The 18,513-nt window shown below is 47.4% G+C and overlaps 1 protein-coding gene across 1 annotated transcript in view; it reads right to left on the reverse strand.

Moving 5' to 3' along the window:
- The window catches only part of TGM4 (transglutaminase 4), a 43,709-nt gene that overhangs the window by 2,669 nt on the left and 22,527 nt on the right, over nt 1-18,513 (reverse strand). Inside the window, exons 5-12 of the mRNA XM_025377359.1 lie at nt 16,003-16,110; nt 11,474-11,648; nt 11,241-11,379; nt 8,764-8,867; nt 5,565-5,816; nt 2,423-2,701; nt 1,664-1,833; nt 1,385-1,521 (exon numbers count right to left, since the gene is read on the reverse strand). Of these exons, the coding sequence (XP_025233144.1) occupies nt 1,385-1,521; nt 1,664-1,833; nt 2,423-2,701; nt 5,565-5,816; nt 8,764-8,867; nt 11,241-11,379; nt 11,474-11,648; nt 16,003-16,110 (1,364 nt within the window). The remainder of the gene's footprint in view (nt 1-1,384; nt 1,522-1,663; nt 1,834-2,422; nt 2,702-5,564; nt 5,817-8,763; nt 8,868-11,240; nt 11,380-11,473; nt 11,649-16,002; nt 16,111-18,513) is intronic.

The following is an 18,513-nucleotide window of genomic DNA, read 5'->3' on the forward strand; positions in this document are numbered from 1 at the left end:
CAAAAAAAAAAAAAAAAAAAAAAAGAGTCCAGAGACCCAGATATATATGGGAATTTACAGCCTAATAAAGGCAGTGCTACAAAGTACTAGGAAAACCATACACAAAGTTGGAGCTCCACATCACACCACACCCAAAAAAAATTCCAGATAAATACCTAATTGTGTAAATAAAGCTGGAAATTCTAGAGAAAACATAAGAGAAAATTTCTATGCACCTAGGATGACATGAAATTCAGTATCCAGGCCGGGCGCGGTGGCTCAAGCCTGTAATCCCAGCACTTTGGGAGGCCGAGACGGGCGGATCACGAGGTCAGGAGATCAAGACCATCCTGGCGAACACGGTGAAACCCCGTCTCTACTAAAAAATACAAAAAAAAACTAGCCAGGCGAGGTGGCGGGCGCCTGTAGTCCCAGCTACTCGGGAGGCTGAGGCAGGAGAATGGCGTAAACCCGGGAGGCGGAGCTTGCAGTGAGCTGAGATCCGGCCACTGCACTCCAGCCTGGGCGACAGAGCCAGACTCCATCTCAAAAAAAAAAAAAAAGAAATTCAGTATCCGTAAGGGAAAAGATTGAAAAATTTGACTACATTAAAATTTAAAAGTTCTAATGGTGAAAGACATCTTAGTGTTTAAAAACATACAAACTGTTTGGCCAGGCATGATGGCCCATGCCTGTAATCCCAGCACTTTGGGAGGCCAAGGTGGGCAGATCACCTGAGGTCAGGAGTTCAAGACCAGGCTGGCCAATATGGGAAAACCCCATCTCTACTAAAAATACAAAAATTAGCCAGGTGTGGTGGCGCATGCCTGTAATCCCAGCTACTCAGGAGGCCAAGGCAAGAGAATCACTTGAACCTGGGGACAGATGGAGGTTGCAGTGAGCTGAGATCCTGTAACTGCACTCCAGCCTGGGTGACAAAGTGAGACTCTGTCTCAAAATAAATAAATTAAAAATTAAATTTAAAAATTTAAATACAAACTGCTATAAACAATTCACAGCACATAACACTCTTTACTGTGTAAAGACTCCATACTAATATGAAAAAATAAACAACTCAGTAGAAAAATGGACAAAAGTTAGGAACAGGCAATTCACAGGAGAGAGTCAATTAATGTAAGAAATACTCAGCCTCACAAATAATCAGAGATGCAAAGTAAAGCAATGAGATTACTTAACCACTAGATTGGCAAGAATCAAAAAGATCTGTTGATAGAGCATAAATTGATGCAATCTTCTGAAAGTAATTTGGCACTAGCAAAATGTATCTACGCTTTGACCCTATGACCCCATACTGGGAATTCACATCTCAAGAATATGCACACATGTGCAAGATATATGTCCAGAAGTATATTTCTGTTTGTAAGAATACCTCAGGCAGACTCACCCATGTTCAGAGGTCTGTAGTGAGGAGATGCCCAGGCTTTCCAAAGAGAACTTAACGTCAGTCAAAGGGATGGCCAGAGTATTCCTGAAGATACAATTGCAGACAAGTAGCTGGCCAACTCTGCCTGTGTTAGGCAACTGTAGTAGGGTGGGGAGGAGAGATGGGGAGAGAAGATATGCATGAGCCAACCAAGGACCCTCAGGGTTCTTAAGGACCCCGTCACACTCCATGGCCAACTTCCAGGCAGGAGGAGCCCTTTATGGCCTGCAGGAATCTCACCTCTACAGAGAACTCAGGGTACTGGAAAGACACGAATACTTCAGAGGCCATGATTTCTTTAGACTCCACAATTTCCGCAATGATGAAACCTCTGATAACTGGCTCATCATCTAATATAGCCAGGCTGTTGATGTAGGTCTTGGAGTCCAAGGTCAGAATCACTTCTGATACTGCCAAAGAGTCAGGGTGGAGGGGAGAGGTCATTCATCATAGGCCCCATGAGTTTTCCTCATCAAGCACAGAATTAGATTAACTTTGTATGAATTGAACTGGATAACCTGGGACATGTCCCATACTCTCTTTAGAAAACAAGATGTTGGGCTCAAGATGGAATAATAATTGGCCAATTTCTCCAAGCTTCCATCCTGAGTGCATGACAGACATTACCCATTGTCATCAGGACATCCCACTTGTTCCCAACACTGTGCCCTGGGCACTCATGATCATTGATTTGATTGGGCATCTGAGATTAAAATTTCTGCCACCACAGAAGACTTCTCATGACACTTTCAGCACCCCTAATTTATAGCTCTACGATAGACCCCGGCTCCTAGTCCAGTGGTCTATTGGCCCACTTTTCCTCTGTGCCTGGCTTTCTTGTGACTACCAAGGGGTAGGTTTTCAATAAATGTTTGTTTGTGTTAACTCACACACAAAAATTTGTTAACGTATGGAAGTTGTCCACAGAGGAGAAGAGGGATTTCAGATTGTGGGGACCCTGAGCTCACTTGAGGCCTCTCCTCCCCCTGGTTCTGGTACCTTGACCTTGGATCTGCGAGGTCTTATTGAGGTCACACAGTTTTGCCACCTTCTTGCCGGTGTACAACTGTAGTTCAAAGGAGCCCGAGATGTTGACATTCTGTAGGGCAGCAGTCTTCCTTTTGAGAATCACGGTGAAATTAACAGGGTTTCCCAGCAGCGCATCATCTGACTGTACCGACATGTGAAGAAAGTTCTCTTTTACAGGTCGTCTGTGCTCCCTCTCAGAACTGAGAAGGAGGAAGGCATGATCCATGACCTGCCTCTCCTCAGGGGAGCCTGAAAGAGACACAAAGACAGCTTCCTTTGGGTGCTCCTTCAAGGGCCAAATGTCCCAACCACCCCTGTGGCAGAAGGAGCCCATCTGCATGGCCAGGACTCCAGAGACATTCCTGAGCTATAGATTCACAGAGAGAAGCATTCAAATCCCCATTCCTAAGCAATAGCACATTCTGACATCAGTGGGAATGGCAGAATAAAGACCTCCAAAAATCTGCTTTTCCATAAAAGCAATGAGAACATTGGCAAAAATTATCAAATCAATTTTTTCAGAACTCTTGACATTAACTAAAGGCTTATAATAATCTAAGGAGCATTTATTCAAGTAAAACAGCACAATCTCAGTAAGAATAGTTTTGTGGCATTCTGATTCCCATCTCCCCTTCTCTCCAGCTCCACAGTAGACTCAAAAACCAACAGCACCAAATCACAGTGAAAACCAGCAGCCTAGCCACCTCCGGAGGGGACAGAATGGTTTTGGAGTTCCCTAAAAGCTCCACTACCAGAGAATTGTTGTTAATTCACCTAAGGGCGATTCCCTGGAAACCCTCATTCACAGAGTTTGTCTTCATTGACCTGACTCAGAGCTCCCTCGTTACCAACAGCCTTTTCCCTGGAGCATTTGTTAAGACAAACAACCAACCTACAGCAATTGTTTACAATTGCAGTTTCCTAAGGCAACAAGGAAAAGAAGGGAGTTGAGGGGAAAAGAAGCCGACCAAAAATCTTAAAAGGAAAAGCTGAGGAACGAAATGTCCATAGGGGCTTTGGAAAGCTCAGACAGAATCCTGGAAATCTAGACCGTCTGAGAAAGATCTGATAAGGCTCTAAGCTCTCACCTCTAACTGACCTTGAGGCTCTGCCCAAGCAAGAAGTGAAGGCAGAATTATAAATTGCCTGCCAGAGCAATGAAATGTACCCCAACTTGTACACAGAGCCCCTTGCCAAAGGCTAGGAGTCTTAATGATTCAAGGAATTTAAAGCAATATCCATCCAATCATTAGCTGACCATTCAGCAAACTGAGCAGAGAATTCAGTGATCATGGACAAGAAAGATTACAGACTTTCTGGAATTACATCACAGAAGTCATTAAACAAATAGCAACAACAAAAGCAACCCTGGGACGGGGGACAGGATCTGATTTCTAGAGTTGCCATATTATGTTTTTTAAAATGTCCAATTTTTAACCAAAAATTACAAAACATACAAAGTATAGGCCATATATGGCAGTGCGGGGGTTGGAGGGGAGGAACATGGAAACAGTCAATAAAAACTGCCCCTAAGGAAGCCCTGACATTGAACCTACTAGACAAAGACTTTAAATTAGTTATTTTAAATATATTCAAAGAACTAAAAAAAGGCGTGAGAACAAATGGCTTGCCAAATACAGAATATCGAGAGAGATTAAAATTATTTTTAAAAAAGAACCAAATATAAATTCTAGAGTTGAAAAGTACAATAATAGCAGATTAGAGCTTGCAGGAATATCAGCAAACTTGAAGACAGGTCATAAGATTATCTAGTCTGAGAGACAGAAAGGAAAAACAATGAGGAAAAGAGAACAGAGCCTCAGAGACCTGAGGGACACCATCAAGTGTAGCAGTTGACAGATACCACTGGTCTCCCTCTCTATCATATCCCTCCCTCTCTGAACTTCTGTCACCCTGCCAAAACAAACAAACAAAAAAACTCCTGACCCAATTGCTTTTAATCAAGTTTGCTCATTTTCAACACAACCCTGAGGATAAGATTTTATCTCAGATATAGCAGCTGTAAGACAGGAATTTCTGAGCTTGGTTACAAAGCTCTCCATCCACATCCACTCTGAACACAAAGAGACATCAAAGTGGAGATCTCCAGTTTGTCCTGAGCTGCCTTGGTAGCCATCACTTGCCCCATTTATATGGAAGAAATATTTATTGCAGGCCTACCTTGTGCAAGGTTTTATGCAAGCTCACAATCAACCCAGGGGTCCAAACTGACCTGCTTGTAACTGTACTGCAATGGAGGGTGGGAAAAGCCCCAGTTGCATGGGTACCATCTGCCATCCCATAGCACAGCAAATTACTCCCTCATCTATGAGTCCTTATGATTTCCTGCCTTCCTCTTAATCACATCCCATCTTCAGTTTGCCCCTGTCTGGACTCTTGCACCCTTTGAGGATGCTGTATGGAGTTGTCTTCCTTTCCTTACCACATGGTACAGGAACCACAGCCAATGGGCCACAGGGGAAATACAAATCTGTAAGATTGAGGCACATCAAGAACAGAGGCAGCATATGATCCTGTGGATAGCAGAGACTGCAAAGGAGACAGTTCAGGTGGGGAAAGCATAAGCAGAGGTTTGGCCCGGGGTGAAAGTAGCCAGCCTTTTCAGGGAACAGCAGGCAGCATGGCTAGGGGATGAACTTGAGCTCAGGAAGGGAGCCAGAGGCCAGCTCTGCAGGGGCCAGAAAGCCAGGCTGAGAAGATGTCTAATCTCCTGAGCACTGGGGAGCACGGACAGTCTTAGCAAGGTGAATGAGCTGGTCAAACAATGCAAAGGCCTCAATTAGGATTTGTGTTTTTTTGTTGTTTGTTTTTTTGAGACAGGGTCTTGTTCTGTCACCCAGGCTGGAGTGCAGTGGCATGGTCATAGCTCACTGCAACCTCAACCTCCCTGGCTCAAGCAGTCCTCCCACCTTAGCCTCCTGAGTAGCTGGGACCAAAGGCACATGCCACCATACCCGGCTAATTTTTTTTTTTTTTTTTTGGTAGGGACAGGGTTTCACCATGTTGCCCAGGCCCACCCCCAATCTTGAGTATTTTCATGGTCTGAGTGACTCAGGGGCTGAGTTAGAAGGAGCCCTGTGATGCTGGCCACCTTCTGGATACTTGTACTCGTAGGTGATATCTCTCCGCCTGTCTTGGCCCACTGCCTTGGTGCTGATGTTTTTCCCGATGCTTGTGGTCTCCATTGAAATTATGTGTAACTCCTCCTGCCCATTCACCATCTTCACCAACCAGATGAGCCTGTCACCATTCACTTCTGAGAAGACGAATCTGGTGTCATAGACAATAAAGATGTCACCTTTGCGGATGGCGGTCAGTGGCGATGGCCCACAGCAGAAGACACCTGAGGGGAAGCCAGAGGTGGTCACTCTCAGTAAGATTCCCCAGCCCACCCAACCTGGACCCAGTGGCAGTAATGATTCCCAAACTCAAACAGGACTGGCAAGCAAACTTTGCCCAAGAAGCATCTGGGTGCTCATTTCCTAGGCTGTCCTAACTATTCTGAAAAGAGGGGCATATCTCAGCTTTGACTTGAAGAGTATCAGAAATCCTCCATCCCAGTAATAGGAAGTCACACTGCCTATTAAACTCATCCCAGCACATCAGTCCCCAGTAGAGCACAGAGATACACAATCTGGGTCTGATTCCTGGCATCACGCCTTGGAGCTATGTGATCTTGTGCAAGTCATTTCAGCTCTCTGTGGCTCCATTTCCTAGAAAACTAAGAATAAAAACTGCACTTACTTCCTAAGGCTATTGCAAAGATTAAATTAAATAATCCAGGCAAAGTACTTAGCCCTGTGCCTAAAACAAATGCAAGCTGTTGCTTATGGATCTGGGCTAATAAGAAAATTTCCATTCTAAGAGCTGTCTTTTTATTTTTTATTTTTTTTAAAGAGCTGTCTTTTTATTTCTAGCATGGGGATAGAGAGTTCCCCTTATTAGTCATTGACAACTTAGTGAGAATTAGTCTCTTGGTTGATAGTTCCTCAGTAGTAGCTTTGGTTTTTATACACCCTTGTATTCTGGGCATTGGGTTTCTGCTTCCGTTATTTTATTTAATCCTCAACACACAGGCTCCTCCCCCTTGCCTCTTTAAGGCAGCCAAACCTGTGAAGTCAGTGTATTGGAGGACTAGGACTCAGGATAACTGGTCTCCTAATCTAATACTGGTTCTTCTCCTAACTTGTTGACTAACCTTGGGCATCCCCACCCTCCCTCTCTGGCCTTATCGATAAAGTGAGCAGGTTAGGTGGGCTTTTAAGGCCTCTTTTCTGGCCAGGGAACAGGGCTTCCTCTGCCTCTCAGGCAGATAGTGGCACTGGGGTACTCACTGCCTGGTTGCCATGGCTACTGTCCCACCTCAGCAAATGCTACTTAGACTCCCTGGACGGAAAGAGCCCTCAACATTGCCCTGCTGAGAATCTTCCTGCAGAGTGTAGGGGGATATGGGCATATCACCTGCTCCTCCCACCTCTGGGGGCCACCTCCCACCACCCTCACCCCCTATTATAAGGGCAATGCCTTTTCTTTGGAGAAACATGGAGGCTGTTTTCACTTTTAACAGCACTTTTTGCCTCAGGGCCATGTGGGCTCACACTGCAGCTGGAGGAATCAGGAGTCCCACACTGAGGGGTGTGGGGCCCGCAAAGTATGTTTAAATTTTAACCTGAATGCCTTTGGGGATCTGCATGCTCATGTCTCTAGGTCCCCATCTTCCCAAGTAGACAGCCCTGTTCACTCTGTGGCTCTGTGGGCAGATGAATTTGCTATCCTTGGGATGAGGTTCACAGCCAAACTATGACTTATTCCTAGAAGAACCTTGAGAGACATCTACTTCAGGGGCTGCAGGAGTGAGGCAGAGGTGTCAGGGAGGGGCTGGCTGGTCCCTGAGCACGCTTCAGCTGGAGTAGTTCTACTTTACATTACGAGGTGGCACACAAAGTTTCCTTCTGAGCAGTCGGACTGCTTTTTTCCAAAAAAAAAAACAAAGTTTGAGGCTGGCTGAGGTGGTTCACACCTGTAATCCCAGCACTTTGGGAGGCTGAAGCAGGCAGATCACCTGAGGTCAGGAGGTTGAGACAAGCCTGGCCAACATGGTGAAACCCCATCTCTACTAAAAATACAAAAAATTAGTCAGGCATGGCGGCAGGTACCTGTAATCCCAGCTACTCAGGAGGCTGCGGCAGGAGGATCACTTGAACCCAGGAGGCAGAGGTTGCAGTGAGCCAAGATTGCACCATTGCACTCCAGCCTGGGCAACAAGAGTGAAACTCCGTCTCTAAATAAATAAATAAGTAAAGGCCAGGCACAGTGGCTCACACCTGTAATCCCAACACTTTGGGAGGCCAAGGCAGGTGGATCACCTGAGGTCAGGAGATCGAGACCAGCCTGACCAATATGGTAAAGCCTGTCTCTACTAAAAATTAAAAAATTAGCCAGGCATGGTGGTGTGCACCTGTAATCCCAGCTACTCAGGAAACTGAGACAAGAAAATTGCTTAAATCTGGGAGGCAGAGTGAACCGAGATTGCACCACTGCACTCCAGCCTGGGCAACAGAGTGAGATTCTGTCTCCAAATAAATAAATGAATAATTTAAAAAAATTTGAGAACTATTGAGCTAATCTATTTTCCCTTTACTGGGCTGACTTTGTCTTTAGTACTAGGACTCACAATTTAAAATAAAGATAACTTGATTCCACAGATTTTCCAAGTGACCTCAGACCAAACCCATGCCTCTGTTTCCCCAGCTGTACAAAGACACCCTCCCTCCCCTGGCAAGGTCCTTCCAGCTATAAGGGGCCACTGTCTTACCCAGGAGTTGGTAACCCATAACCAATTGAGATAAGCATCCCCATTATGTCTGACTTGGACTGAATCCGGGTCCAGCCTCGTGGATCTGTGTGACCTCAGGAAACTCACTACACCTCCCTGAGCCTCAGTTTCCTCATTTGTAAAATGAGGATAGTAACAACCTACTTTGAAAGGTTAGTTGTGAGTAAAATGGATCATGTTGGTACTGAGCATGGCACGCAGTAGGGAACCCTTAAGTGCTACCATCTCATTGCTCTTAACAGTATTGTCATTGGCATTACTTCATAAAAATAGCCAGCAAACTGAAGCCCCTGCTCAGTGGGAATAGCAGGAAGGACTGAGCATGCTTTTTGTGTTGGGAAATTTGTATTAAAACTTTCCCCACCTGCTTGGCTGCGTACCCAAGACCCACAGAACCCGGGGCCATGTAAGGAGAGCATCACGGATGCCCAGCGCCTTCCTGCCACCCACTCACCCTGGCTGCGCTCCTGCGGCGTTGCGTCCACAGCCTGCCAGCCGTCATAGCCCTTGGGCAGATCCGGTCGCTTCATCCAGGCATCCGTCCACACGTGGAAATTCCTGCCACAAATTGGGAACGGGCCCCACCCCAGACCACCCACAAACCTAGTTAGAGATAAACACGCCAAAATTGCCAGAGACATCTTCATCACCAGGGAACCACTGAAGTTGTTCTCAGGGGTTTGGGAACCTTTGTCAACACTGGCAAGGAAGGGGCCACCGCTGAGTCCCACCTGCCTCTCAGAAAGCCTCCCAGGGCACAGAGCTGTGTGCAGTGGGCAGGGCTGGAGGAACCTCATGAGACCCTCACCGTGCCTACGGATCTCAGAGAACCTGGGAGTCTTCACCACTAGAGGTGGTGAACTCAAGGCAGAACTAAATCTTATCTGTCTTGACATCTGCAGTGTTTGAAACATAACAGATGCCTAATAAACTTTTCCTGAACGAATGGGTGAAATGCACTAGGCTGTGCAGTCACAGCCTAGTAAAAGATTACAACTGTTATTTCATTCATTCAATGAATGTATTCAATTCGCTGGGATTCTGATTTGGTGGATCAGCAACTTTGTAACTGGCCAGTCTCTGAATTCTCATATTAAATCTTGCTATTTTTAAGTTGGTGCTCTTGGTTTTCTAGCTAGAAAATTAACAGTCGTTTCTCACTATCCACAGGGGATTGGTTCCAGGACCCCTGAGTATACCCAAATCCATACACACTCAAGTCCTGCAGTTGGCCCTGTGGAACGTGTATATAGGAAAAGTCAGATCTCAGTATAGGCAGGTTTCACGTCCCACAAATACACCTGTACTCAGTTGAAAAAATCTGCCTATGAGTGAACCTGCACAGTTCAAACCCATGCTGTTCAAGGGTCAACTGTGTATCATCTACAAATAATACTGGTTAGTGCCTCCTTTCCAAAAGTTCCAAGTCTTCCTGTTTTTTCTTGTCTTGGTACATGAACTAGAACGTCTCAGCAGTATTTAAATAAAATCTGTAAGGCTCCAACTTCAACTGAAATGCCTCGGGAATTTGTAATCATGCCCTGACCTTCCCACCTCGTCTACTCCCTCTGCAACTTCTCATTCTCCCTTTTCTTTTTTTTTTTTTTTTTTTTTTTTTTTTTTTTTTTGGGGTTNGACAGTGAATGAAGGCCTGCTCTGTTTCTTACCTCGTCCTTTGCCCACATTTGTCCCTCTGCCTGGAACCCCCTTCCTTCCTTATTTCTTTTTTTTTTTTTTTTGAGATGGAGTCTCGCTCTGTCGCCCAGGCTGGAGTGCAGTGGCGCGATCTCGGCTCACTGCAAGCTCCACCTCCCGGGTTCACGCCATTCTCCCGCCTCAGCCTCCAAGTAGCTGGGACTACAGGCGCCCGCCACCACGCCCGGCTAGTTTTTTTGTATTTTTAGTAGAGACGGGGTTTCACCATGTTAGCCAGGATGGTCTCGATCTCCTGACCTCGTGATCCACCCACCTCGGCCTCCCAAAGTGCTGGGATTACAGGCTTGAGCCACCGCGCCCGGCCTCATTCTCCCTTTTCTATCTTGTGGTCACTTTTAGCTTGCAAGGGGCCCATGTGCTGTGGATCAGAGAACAAAGGACATAAGCTTCATGCTGGCCAGTGGGTACCGGTTACGTCAAAAGTTCTCAAACAGTGGTATATATCAGATCTCCTGGGCCAAGTGCTAACATGAACTTCAGATTCCTGGCCCTTCCCCTGTAGAGGCAAAAGCTCCAGTACAGGAATCTGCATTTGTTGTTGTTGTTGTTGGGAGGGGGTCTAGCTCTGTCACCAGGCTGGAGTGCAATGGCGCGATCTCGGCTCACTGCAACCTCTACCTCCCAGGTTCAAGTGATTCTCCTGCCTTAGCCTACCAAGTAGTTGGGATTACAGGCACGCGCCACCAGGCCCAGATAATTTTTGTATTTTTAGTACAGATGGGGTTTCACTATATTGGCCAGGATGGTCTCGATCTCCTGACCTCATGATCCACCCACTTCGGCCTCCCAAAGTGCTGGGATTACAGGCATGCGCCACCGTGCCCGGCCAGGAATCTGCATTTTAAAACAATCACCCCCAGGTGATTCCAGCACAGATTGTCCAAGGCCAAATGTTGAAAAATATTGAATTTCAGGAGCAGTGAGCATTGGCCTACAACTTGAATCAGTCTCTGAGGGAGGTTGAAGGGGTCCCACAGCTCAGCAGAATCTCTGGGCTGGGAGGGCCTGGAGACTGGGCTTGGGCTAGAAAACTCCTGGGATGCCAGGCATGGTGGCTTGCACTTGGAATCACAGCTACCTGGGAGGCTAAGGCAGGAGGACTGCTTGACACCAGTTCAAGACCAGAAGGGGCAACCTAGCAAGAGACCCTGTTTCTAAAAAGAAAAAAGGAAGTTCCTGGGAGGAGACAGGGCAGGTTGAGAAGGAGGAACCTACCAGACAGAGTCGCGGCTCATATTGGTGATTTTCTCGCCATTCTCATTCACATAGGTGTCCACCGTGAGGTTCTTTTCTGTGTCATGAGCTGAATCGAAGGCTGTTACGCTGCGTGCTGGGATGCCCAGCGCTCTCAGCACTGAAATGATCCAAGGTGCGGTGGTTGGCAACTGTGGGGGCTGGGAGTCCCTCCCATGGTACCTCTCCTTTCAGCCCCTGCATCTCCCACTTACCTGTAGTCAGGATCCCAGCGAATACCCAGCACTGGCCGAAGCGCACAGCCTGCTTCGTGCTGTAGTACTGCTGCAGGATTGGGGCGCTGCCTGTCCACTTGTATGGGGCTGTGCCACCTTGGTAGTCCCCAGTCCAGTTCCCAACGAGCACACCTTGGCCTTTCTCAAAGCTCATCTGCCACACACATAGGGGTGGGGTCAGTGTCCACTCCTCAGAAGAACAAGGTGCTGCCAGCCCAGCTTGGCCACCCAGCCCCCAAAGTGGACACCTCACAATGTCTCAGAACACTTGGAGGACACGGGCTATCCAGAACAGGCAGGGTGCCAAGAAGGGCCAAGGAGCATGCCAGTTGTGTGAGTGACCAGGGAGGATGCTCACTGGTCTGTGCCTCAGTTTCCTCCCTTGTAAAATGATGATCATTACGACACCTACATTTAGGTTGGTTTTGTTTGTGTTTTGAGAGAGGATCTTGCTCTGTAGCCCAGGCTGGAGTACAGTGGTGTGAGCTCGGCTCACTGCAGCCTCAACTTCCTGGGCTCAGGTGATCCTCCTGCCTCAGCTACCCAGGTAACTGGGACTACAGGCACACGCCACCACACTTGGCTAATTTTTGTAGTTTTTCGTAGAGACGGGGTTTCACCATTTTGGCCAGGTTGGTCTCAAACTCCTGAGCTCAAGCAATCCAACTGTCTCAGCCTCCCAAAGTGCTGGGATTACAGGCGTGAGTCACTATGCCCAGACCCTTTAGGTTGTTTTGAGGATGACCTGGGTTAAGCCTGTGCCTGTTTTGGCATCTTCCATTTTTAAATTGTCAATGGCCTGCACCTCTCTTAACCCCTGAGGAGCCCTGGCTGGACGATCCTTTCCACCTTATTAAAACCAGAGAGAGGACAAAGCTTGTGAGTTCACCTTTGAAAGCACTTAACGGAATCTCTAAAGAAGGTTGTAGAGGCAGGTGCAGAGGAGCCCTCCGAAAACATGAAAAGTGACACAGTCACAAATCTTTGATCTGGTGGTGGCCTGACTTTGACCACATCCACCCATCCCCTCCTGGCCTGCACACTAACATCCTTTGCAAACCCCATTATGCCTTGTGAAAAGCATAATTACAGCGCCTCATGTTTCCCAGCATGTTAAAGATGTCCATTTGTTAAACTAAAACCCTTATAGTATGCCACAATTTCTGAATCCTGTTTGGGGGTTTGTTCAGTTTTAACTTACAAGAAGTCTCAAACAACGGTGTGGCCTGGGCCTCCCATGACCTCTCAGGTCCTGTGGCTGGACAAGCCTCTTCATTCATCAAAATCAGAGAGAAAGCAGAGGCCACCCCCAGACTCCAGAGTGGTCAGACGGAATGAAAACAGATGAAAGAGAGACAGGCAAGGGTCCTAGGCAAAGCAGGAAACACACCTCCTATCTTAACTGTCACCCAGCCACTGATCTGGTCCAGCTGCTGCGTCCTCCTGCGAAATTGAGTGGCCCCAGCCTGTCAGCGCCTGCTAGACCCAAGCCGTCTATAGAGCAATGTAAGGGAGGGAGGAGATAGGGAAAGAAGGGGAGTGACGCTGAGCCCAAAGGACATCAGTACTTTCAAAACTCCTGATGCATGAAGCTCTACCCCCTGCGGAACAAAGCACATTCCTATGCCCAGGTGTGGTAGGCAGTCACCGAGATGGCCCCCAGTAATCCCCTTTCCTAGACCCAGCGACTCACTTCTGACCAACAGAATGCAGCAAAAGTGATGGCTGTCACTTCTGAAATGAGGTGACAAAGGCTGTGGCTTCCAGCCTGGGCACCCCCCTCTTACTTGCTCACTCTGATGGAAGCTGGCTGCCGTGCTATGAGCTGCCCTGAGCTGAGGCTGCTCACAGCCAGGTGAGTGAGCCTGGAAGTAGGTCCTCCCACAGAGATCTTGAGCCAGAACATTCAGCTAAACCACACCTGGATTCCTGACCCACAGACATGGGAGATAATGGATGTTTGTTGTTTCAGCCACAGTGTCTTGGGGTAACTTGTCACTTAGCAATAGATAATGAATGCACTCACTGCCCTGCCGAGGTTCCCTGCCTGGTGTGGGAGTCGTCTTCTAGGCGGCCCTGCCAGAAGCTCTGCCTGCTAGTCAGAAATTCACAGATCCGGGAGGCCCATGGATAGCCACGAACTTCTAGGAGTTAAGGGGCAACCTTTATAGGGAACCTGGAATGGAGAGGGCCTCTGAAGCGGGCTGGGGTTCTCAGACTCCTGAGCATGGAAGCTAATCTGCAGTAACCTAATTTTGGAAGTGACTCCTGGAATACCTTGGAGTTCTGAATTGCCCATGCTTGCCTCCCAGCCTGAGGAGGTGGCTGGGAGGGCATTAGGAAGGAGCACTGCACCAGGAGTCAGCAGAACTGGCTCAACCACCACTTCACTGTGCAGTCTTTGGCCAACTGCCCCTTCTCCCCTGGCTGGTTTCCTCATCATTGAAACAAGCAGTGGCTTAGCCCATTGCTTCCCAAACCCCAACACTCGTAAGAATGATCTGGGAATAGGTACTCATGGGCCCAAAGCGTGTCAGACCTTGGGCTGGGCACTGTTGTGTGTTATTGAGACCCCATAGTCACCCAAAAGATGAGATAACAGAAGCCCAGAGAGGTTTAGAATCTTGTCCAGAGTCACAGAGCTTGAAAGGAGAAGCAGCCAGGTTTGTGCAAGTCCACCTGCACCACTGAGAACTAGAGCCCCTCATGGCAAGTTCTGCCTGCTAATGACTTGGTCTCCTTTACTTGTTCTCTCTCAGTGTCCAGCCTGGCCACCTGCTGGCCCCTGGGCTAGAGAATGAACATACCAGCATGGGGGTGAGGGGGGAAGAGCAGGCATGGTGGACTCCTGTGCCCAAGAGGGTCAGTATGAGGGCCCCCGGTAATCCTACCAGCCCCTAGGGTGCAGGGGAACAGGAGCCCCAGCATTTATGAGGCAAACCACGTGCAACAGGCACAGGCTCACAGTCATTCTGCAAGGAGGGCATTTCAAGGGCCCCTACTTAAGATCCGTCTGTCACAGCAGTTCAGCTCACAGACTCTCCTGGAGATGAACATATATCTGCCTGCCTCCCACAGATGGCAAGAGCAGCCACTTGACTGAACTCAGTGGACCTTTGGAGAGAGGTCCTCATTGGTATTGGGAGATCCCTGGGAGTTCCAAGGTCTGTGATCAAAACTATTTGCATAATAATCCCAAGGTAATATTTGCCTTCTTCACTCTCATTCTCTCCTAAGTGTACAAAGGATGAAAAATTGTGGTTTCAGATTCCACATTGCAACAAACTTTAAGAAACTGCCACTTATGGAGCTTCGGGAATATTCCTGCCCCGGCCCCGCTTTTTTTTTTTTTTTTTTTTTGAGATGGAGTCTTGCTCTGTCACCCAGGCTGGAGTACAGTGGCATGGTCTTGGCTCACTGCAACCTCTGCCTCCCGGGTTTAAGTGATTCTCCTGCCTCAGCCTCCCCAGTAGCTGGGACTACAGGTGTGTGCCACCACACCGGGCTAACTTTTGTATTTTTAGTAGAGAAGGGGTTTCATTGTTTTAGCCAGGATGGTCTTGATCTCCTGACCTCGTGATCTGCCTGCCTCGGCCTCCCAAAGTGCTGGGATTACAGGCATAAGCCACCACGCCCAGCCGGCCTCTGCCTTTTTAAATCTACATATCTGTGTGAGGCCAGATGTTCATATATTCCAACTGAAACAACAAACGCAGAAGCAGATACAAAATTCCAGCTGACTCCTAGCAAGCCAGACATTAAAGAGATTTGCAAAAATGGAAAACGATGCCACTCTTCTCACCACATATTTTATGCTTTGAAAAGCATAGGTTTTTAAAAGTAAAAATACATTATTAATGTTAACTTGTAATGGAATTATTCTTTTAGAATAAATAGTTTTAAACTTTTCAGTTTTAATTTCTAATACAGTAAATATTGGTAAATATAAACCATATAAACACAACTTATTTGGGGTCCTCAATAATTTTTAAAAGTGCAAAGGGGTCTTGAGACCAAAATATTTGAGAACTGCTACTCTGAACAAACTGACTTCCAAGAGGCCAGGCGGAATAGAGTGACCAACCGTCCTGCTTGCCCAAGGCTGAGAGGTTTCCTGGAACACAGTATTCTCAGTGCTAAAGCCAGAAAAGTCCCAAGTGAACTGGACCAGTTTGCTCACCCAACTGGAGCCCAGCTTGCAGGTAGAAAGAGAACCTTCTGTATTATCATTTTGCAGATGGGGAAACTGAGACTCAGACAGGTGAAGCCATTTACACCTAAGATCGGCCCATAAGCGGCAGGGCTGGGGTTCAGACTCAGATCTGACTTGAAAACCTGCACTCAGAACAGATTTCAGCAATGTCTATTTCTTAATAGTTTTGGACAGTTGATTGGCCATAGCACTGTGGTGTACTTCAAAGAGCTTCCAGTCTAGCCCGGGAAAAACAGAAAACGGCTGAGCAATCGGCAAGTACAGGACAGCATCAGCCCAGGCTTTCCACACCTACCATAGCAGACATAGCCCTGCACACCAGCACAGGATCCCTCCTATCTGTGGGCTTGAGGGAGCTCTCAGTCAGCAGGGAAATGCAGCAGTCCAGGACATTTTTCTCAAACTATTTTGGGAAATGAAGAAAGAGGCGGTTAAGACTTTGCCCTGTGTCAGAAACTTAACGCATACCACCTAATTTGCATGTCACAGCCACCCTGTAGCGTAACCCATCTCCCCTGCCTACAGTCTCATAAAAAAGTCCACCACAGCATTGAAAACTAGAAACCATTTAAATGTCCTGCCACAGGGCAATAGTTAAGTAAGTTTATAGAGCTATAGCATGCAGCCACTAAAAGGAAGTACAAGTTTTTAATACCATGGGGAAATTCCTTTGTAATCAAGTTAAATAAACGAAACAGGCTGGGCATGGTGGCTCATGCCTGTAATCCCAACACTTTGGGAGGCTGATGCAGGTGGATCACCTGAGGTCGGGAGCTCAAGACCAGCCTGACCAACATGGAGAAACTCTGTCTCTACTAAAAATATAAAATTAGCCGGGCATGGGGGTGCGTGTCTGTAATCCCAGTTACTCGGGAAGCTGAGGCAGGAGAATCGCTTGAACCCATGAGGCGGAAGTTGCGGTGAGCCAAGATAGCGCCATTGCACTCCAGCCTGGGCAACAAGAGCAAAACTCTGTCTCAAAAAAATAATAATAATAAAAATAAATAAATAATGAAACAGGCTACGAAGTTTTGCACAAATAGCATTACAACTATGTAAGCCTTAGTAATAGATAAAAGAATAAAATACACTAAAACGTTAAGTCGTTATCACTGAGGGAGGAAGTTATGAATAATTTTATTTTCTTTCCACATTTCTGTATTTCCTCAGTCTTTTGTGATAAGCACATTACTTTTGAAATTCTATTTACTGTAAGCCACTTTATCAAGATATCATTTATATCCCATAAAATCTGCTATCTAAACTGGGTGATTCAATATCTGTGATTATCTGTAAATATCTGTATATTTACAGAGTTGAAGTACATATGTTACTTTTGTAAACTGAGGGGAAAAACTACCAAAATAAAAGGAATAGACCATAATGTTTATGTTCCAGAAGGAGTCTGGGGGAGTTTTGTGGTTACAATTCTTTGAGGTTCTTTCTATTTTTATTTAATTTTTTATTTTTTTGAGAGAGGGTCTTGCTCTGTTGCCCACGCTACAGGACAGTGGCACAATCACCGGTCACTGAAGACTTAGCCTTCTGGACTCAAGTGATCCACCCACCTCCCTCTCCAACTGCAGTCCCCCTCCCCGCAGCTCTGCCTGGGACTATAGGCATGCAGCACCATGCCCAGCTAATTTTGTTTATTTTTTGTAGAGACCAGGTATCCCTATGTTGCCCATGCTGGCCTAGAACTCCTGGCCTCAAGCCAGCCTCCCACCTTGGCCTCCCAAAGTGCTGAGATTACAGATGCGAGCCTCCATACCCAGTCACTCTTTGGGCTTCTTAAAATCACCCCTTGATTTTCTATTTTTCTTTTTTGTTTGCTTGTTTGAGATGGAGTCTCACTCTGTCACCCAGGCTGGAGTGCAATGGTGTGATCTCCGCTCTCTGCAACCTCCATCTCCTGGGTTCAAGTGATTCTCCTGCCTCAGCCTCTCAAGTAGCTGGGATTACAGGTACATGCCACGAGGCCAGGCTAATTTTTTGTATTTTTAGCAGAGACGGGGTTTCACCGTGTTAACCAGGATGGTCTCGATCTCCGGACCTCGTGATCTGCCTGCTTTGGCCTCCCAACGTGCAGGGATTGTAGGTGTGAGCCACCACGCCCCGCCCACCCCTTGATTTTCTAAGAGGGGAAACCCCCTAGGATTCAGGTGATTCCTTCTTCCCTATCCCTCCTGCGGTTCGTTTGACTGTTTCCTTGCCAGCTACTCCCTCCCATTTCATTTCCCTCTGGTCCTCATGTGTAAGGATAGGATGCTGAGGGCCTTCTAGGAATGAGTAAGGGTGGAGAGGGCACGCAGGGCGCACCTTGCACAGAGCACACAGCATGAGCCTCGCCAGCTCAGAGTCCCTCCTCCCTTGTCCCTGCTTCCGCCCTGTCCTAGGTGTCCAGACCCGGGGGAAGAGGGGAAATTCAGGCAGCTGTGAAATGCCTGGCATTTCCCAGGAGCTTGTTGTTGCCAAATCTGGGGGGAGGGGAGGTGGGAAGCATCTGGTGTCTGACGTCCTCACACCCCAGCTTCTTCTGCCTCATGGCTGCATGAAGGCATTGGCCCTCCACTCAGCAGAGGCCTCCACACAAGTCTCTGAAAAACTCTCCCTCGCGTTTAAAAGCTCTTTGTCAACACCAACATTCTAATTGTAACAGGGCTTCCTTGTAACAGTGCTTGGTTCTTCGGTAAATACACTGGGAGGCAGGGGATGGGAGAGAGCCGTGTGGCATGGGAGAGAGCCATGGGGGGTGGGAGAGAGCCGTGTGGCATGGGAGAGAGCCATGAGGGGTGGGAGAGAGCCG

This window comes from Theropithecus gelada, chromosome 2, assembly GCF_003255815.1.
Source record: "Theropithecus gelada isolate Dixy chromosome 2, Tgel_1.0, whole genome shotgun sequence".
Lineage (NCBI taxonomy): Eukaryota > Metazoa > Chordata > Mammalia > Primates > Cercopithecidae > Theropithecus > Theropithecus gelada.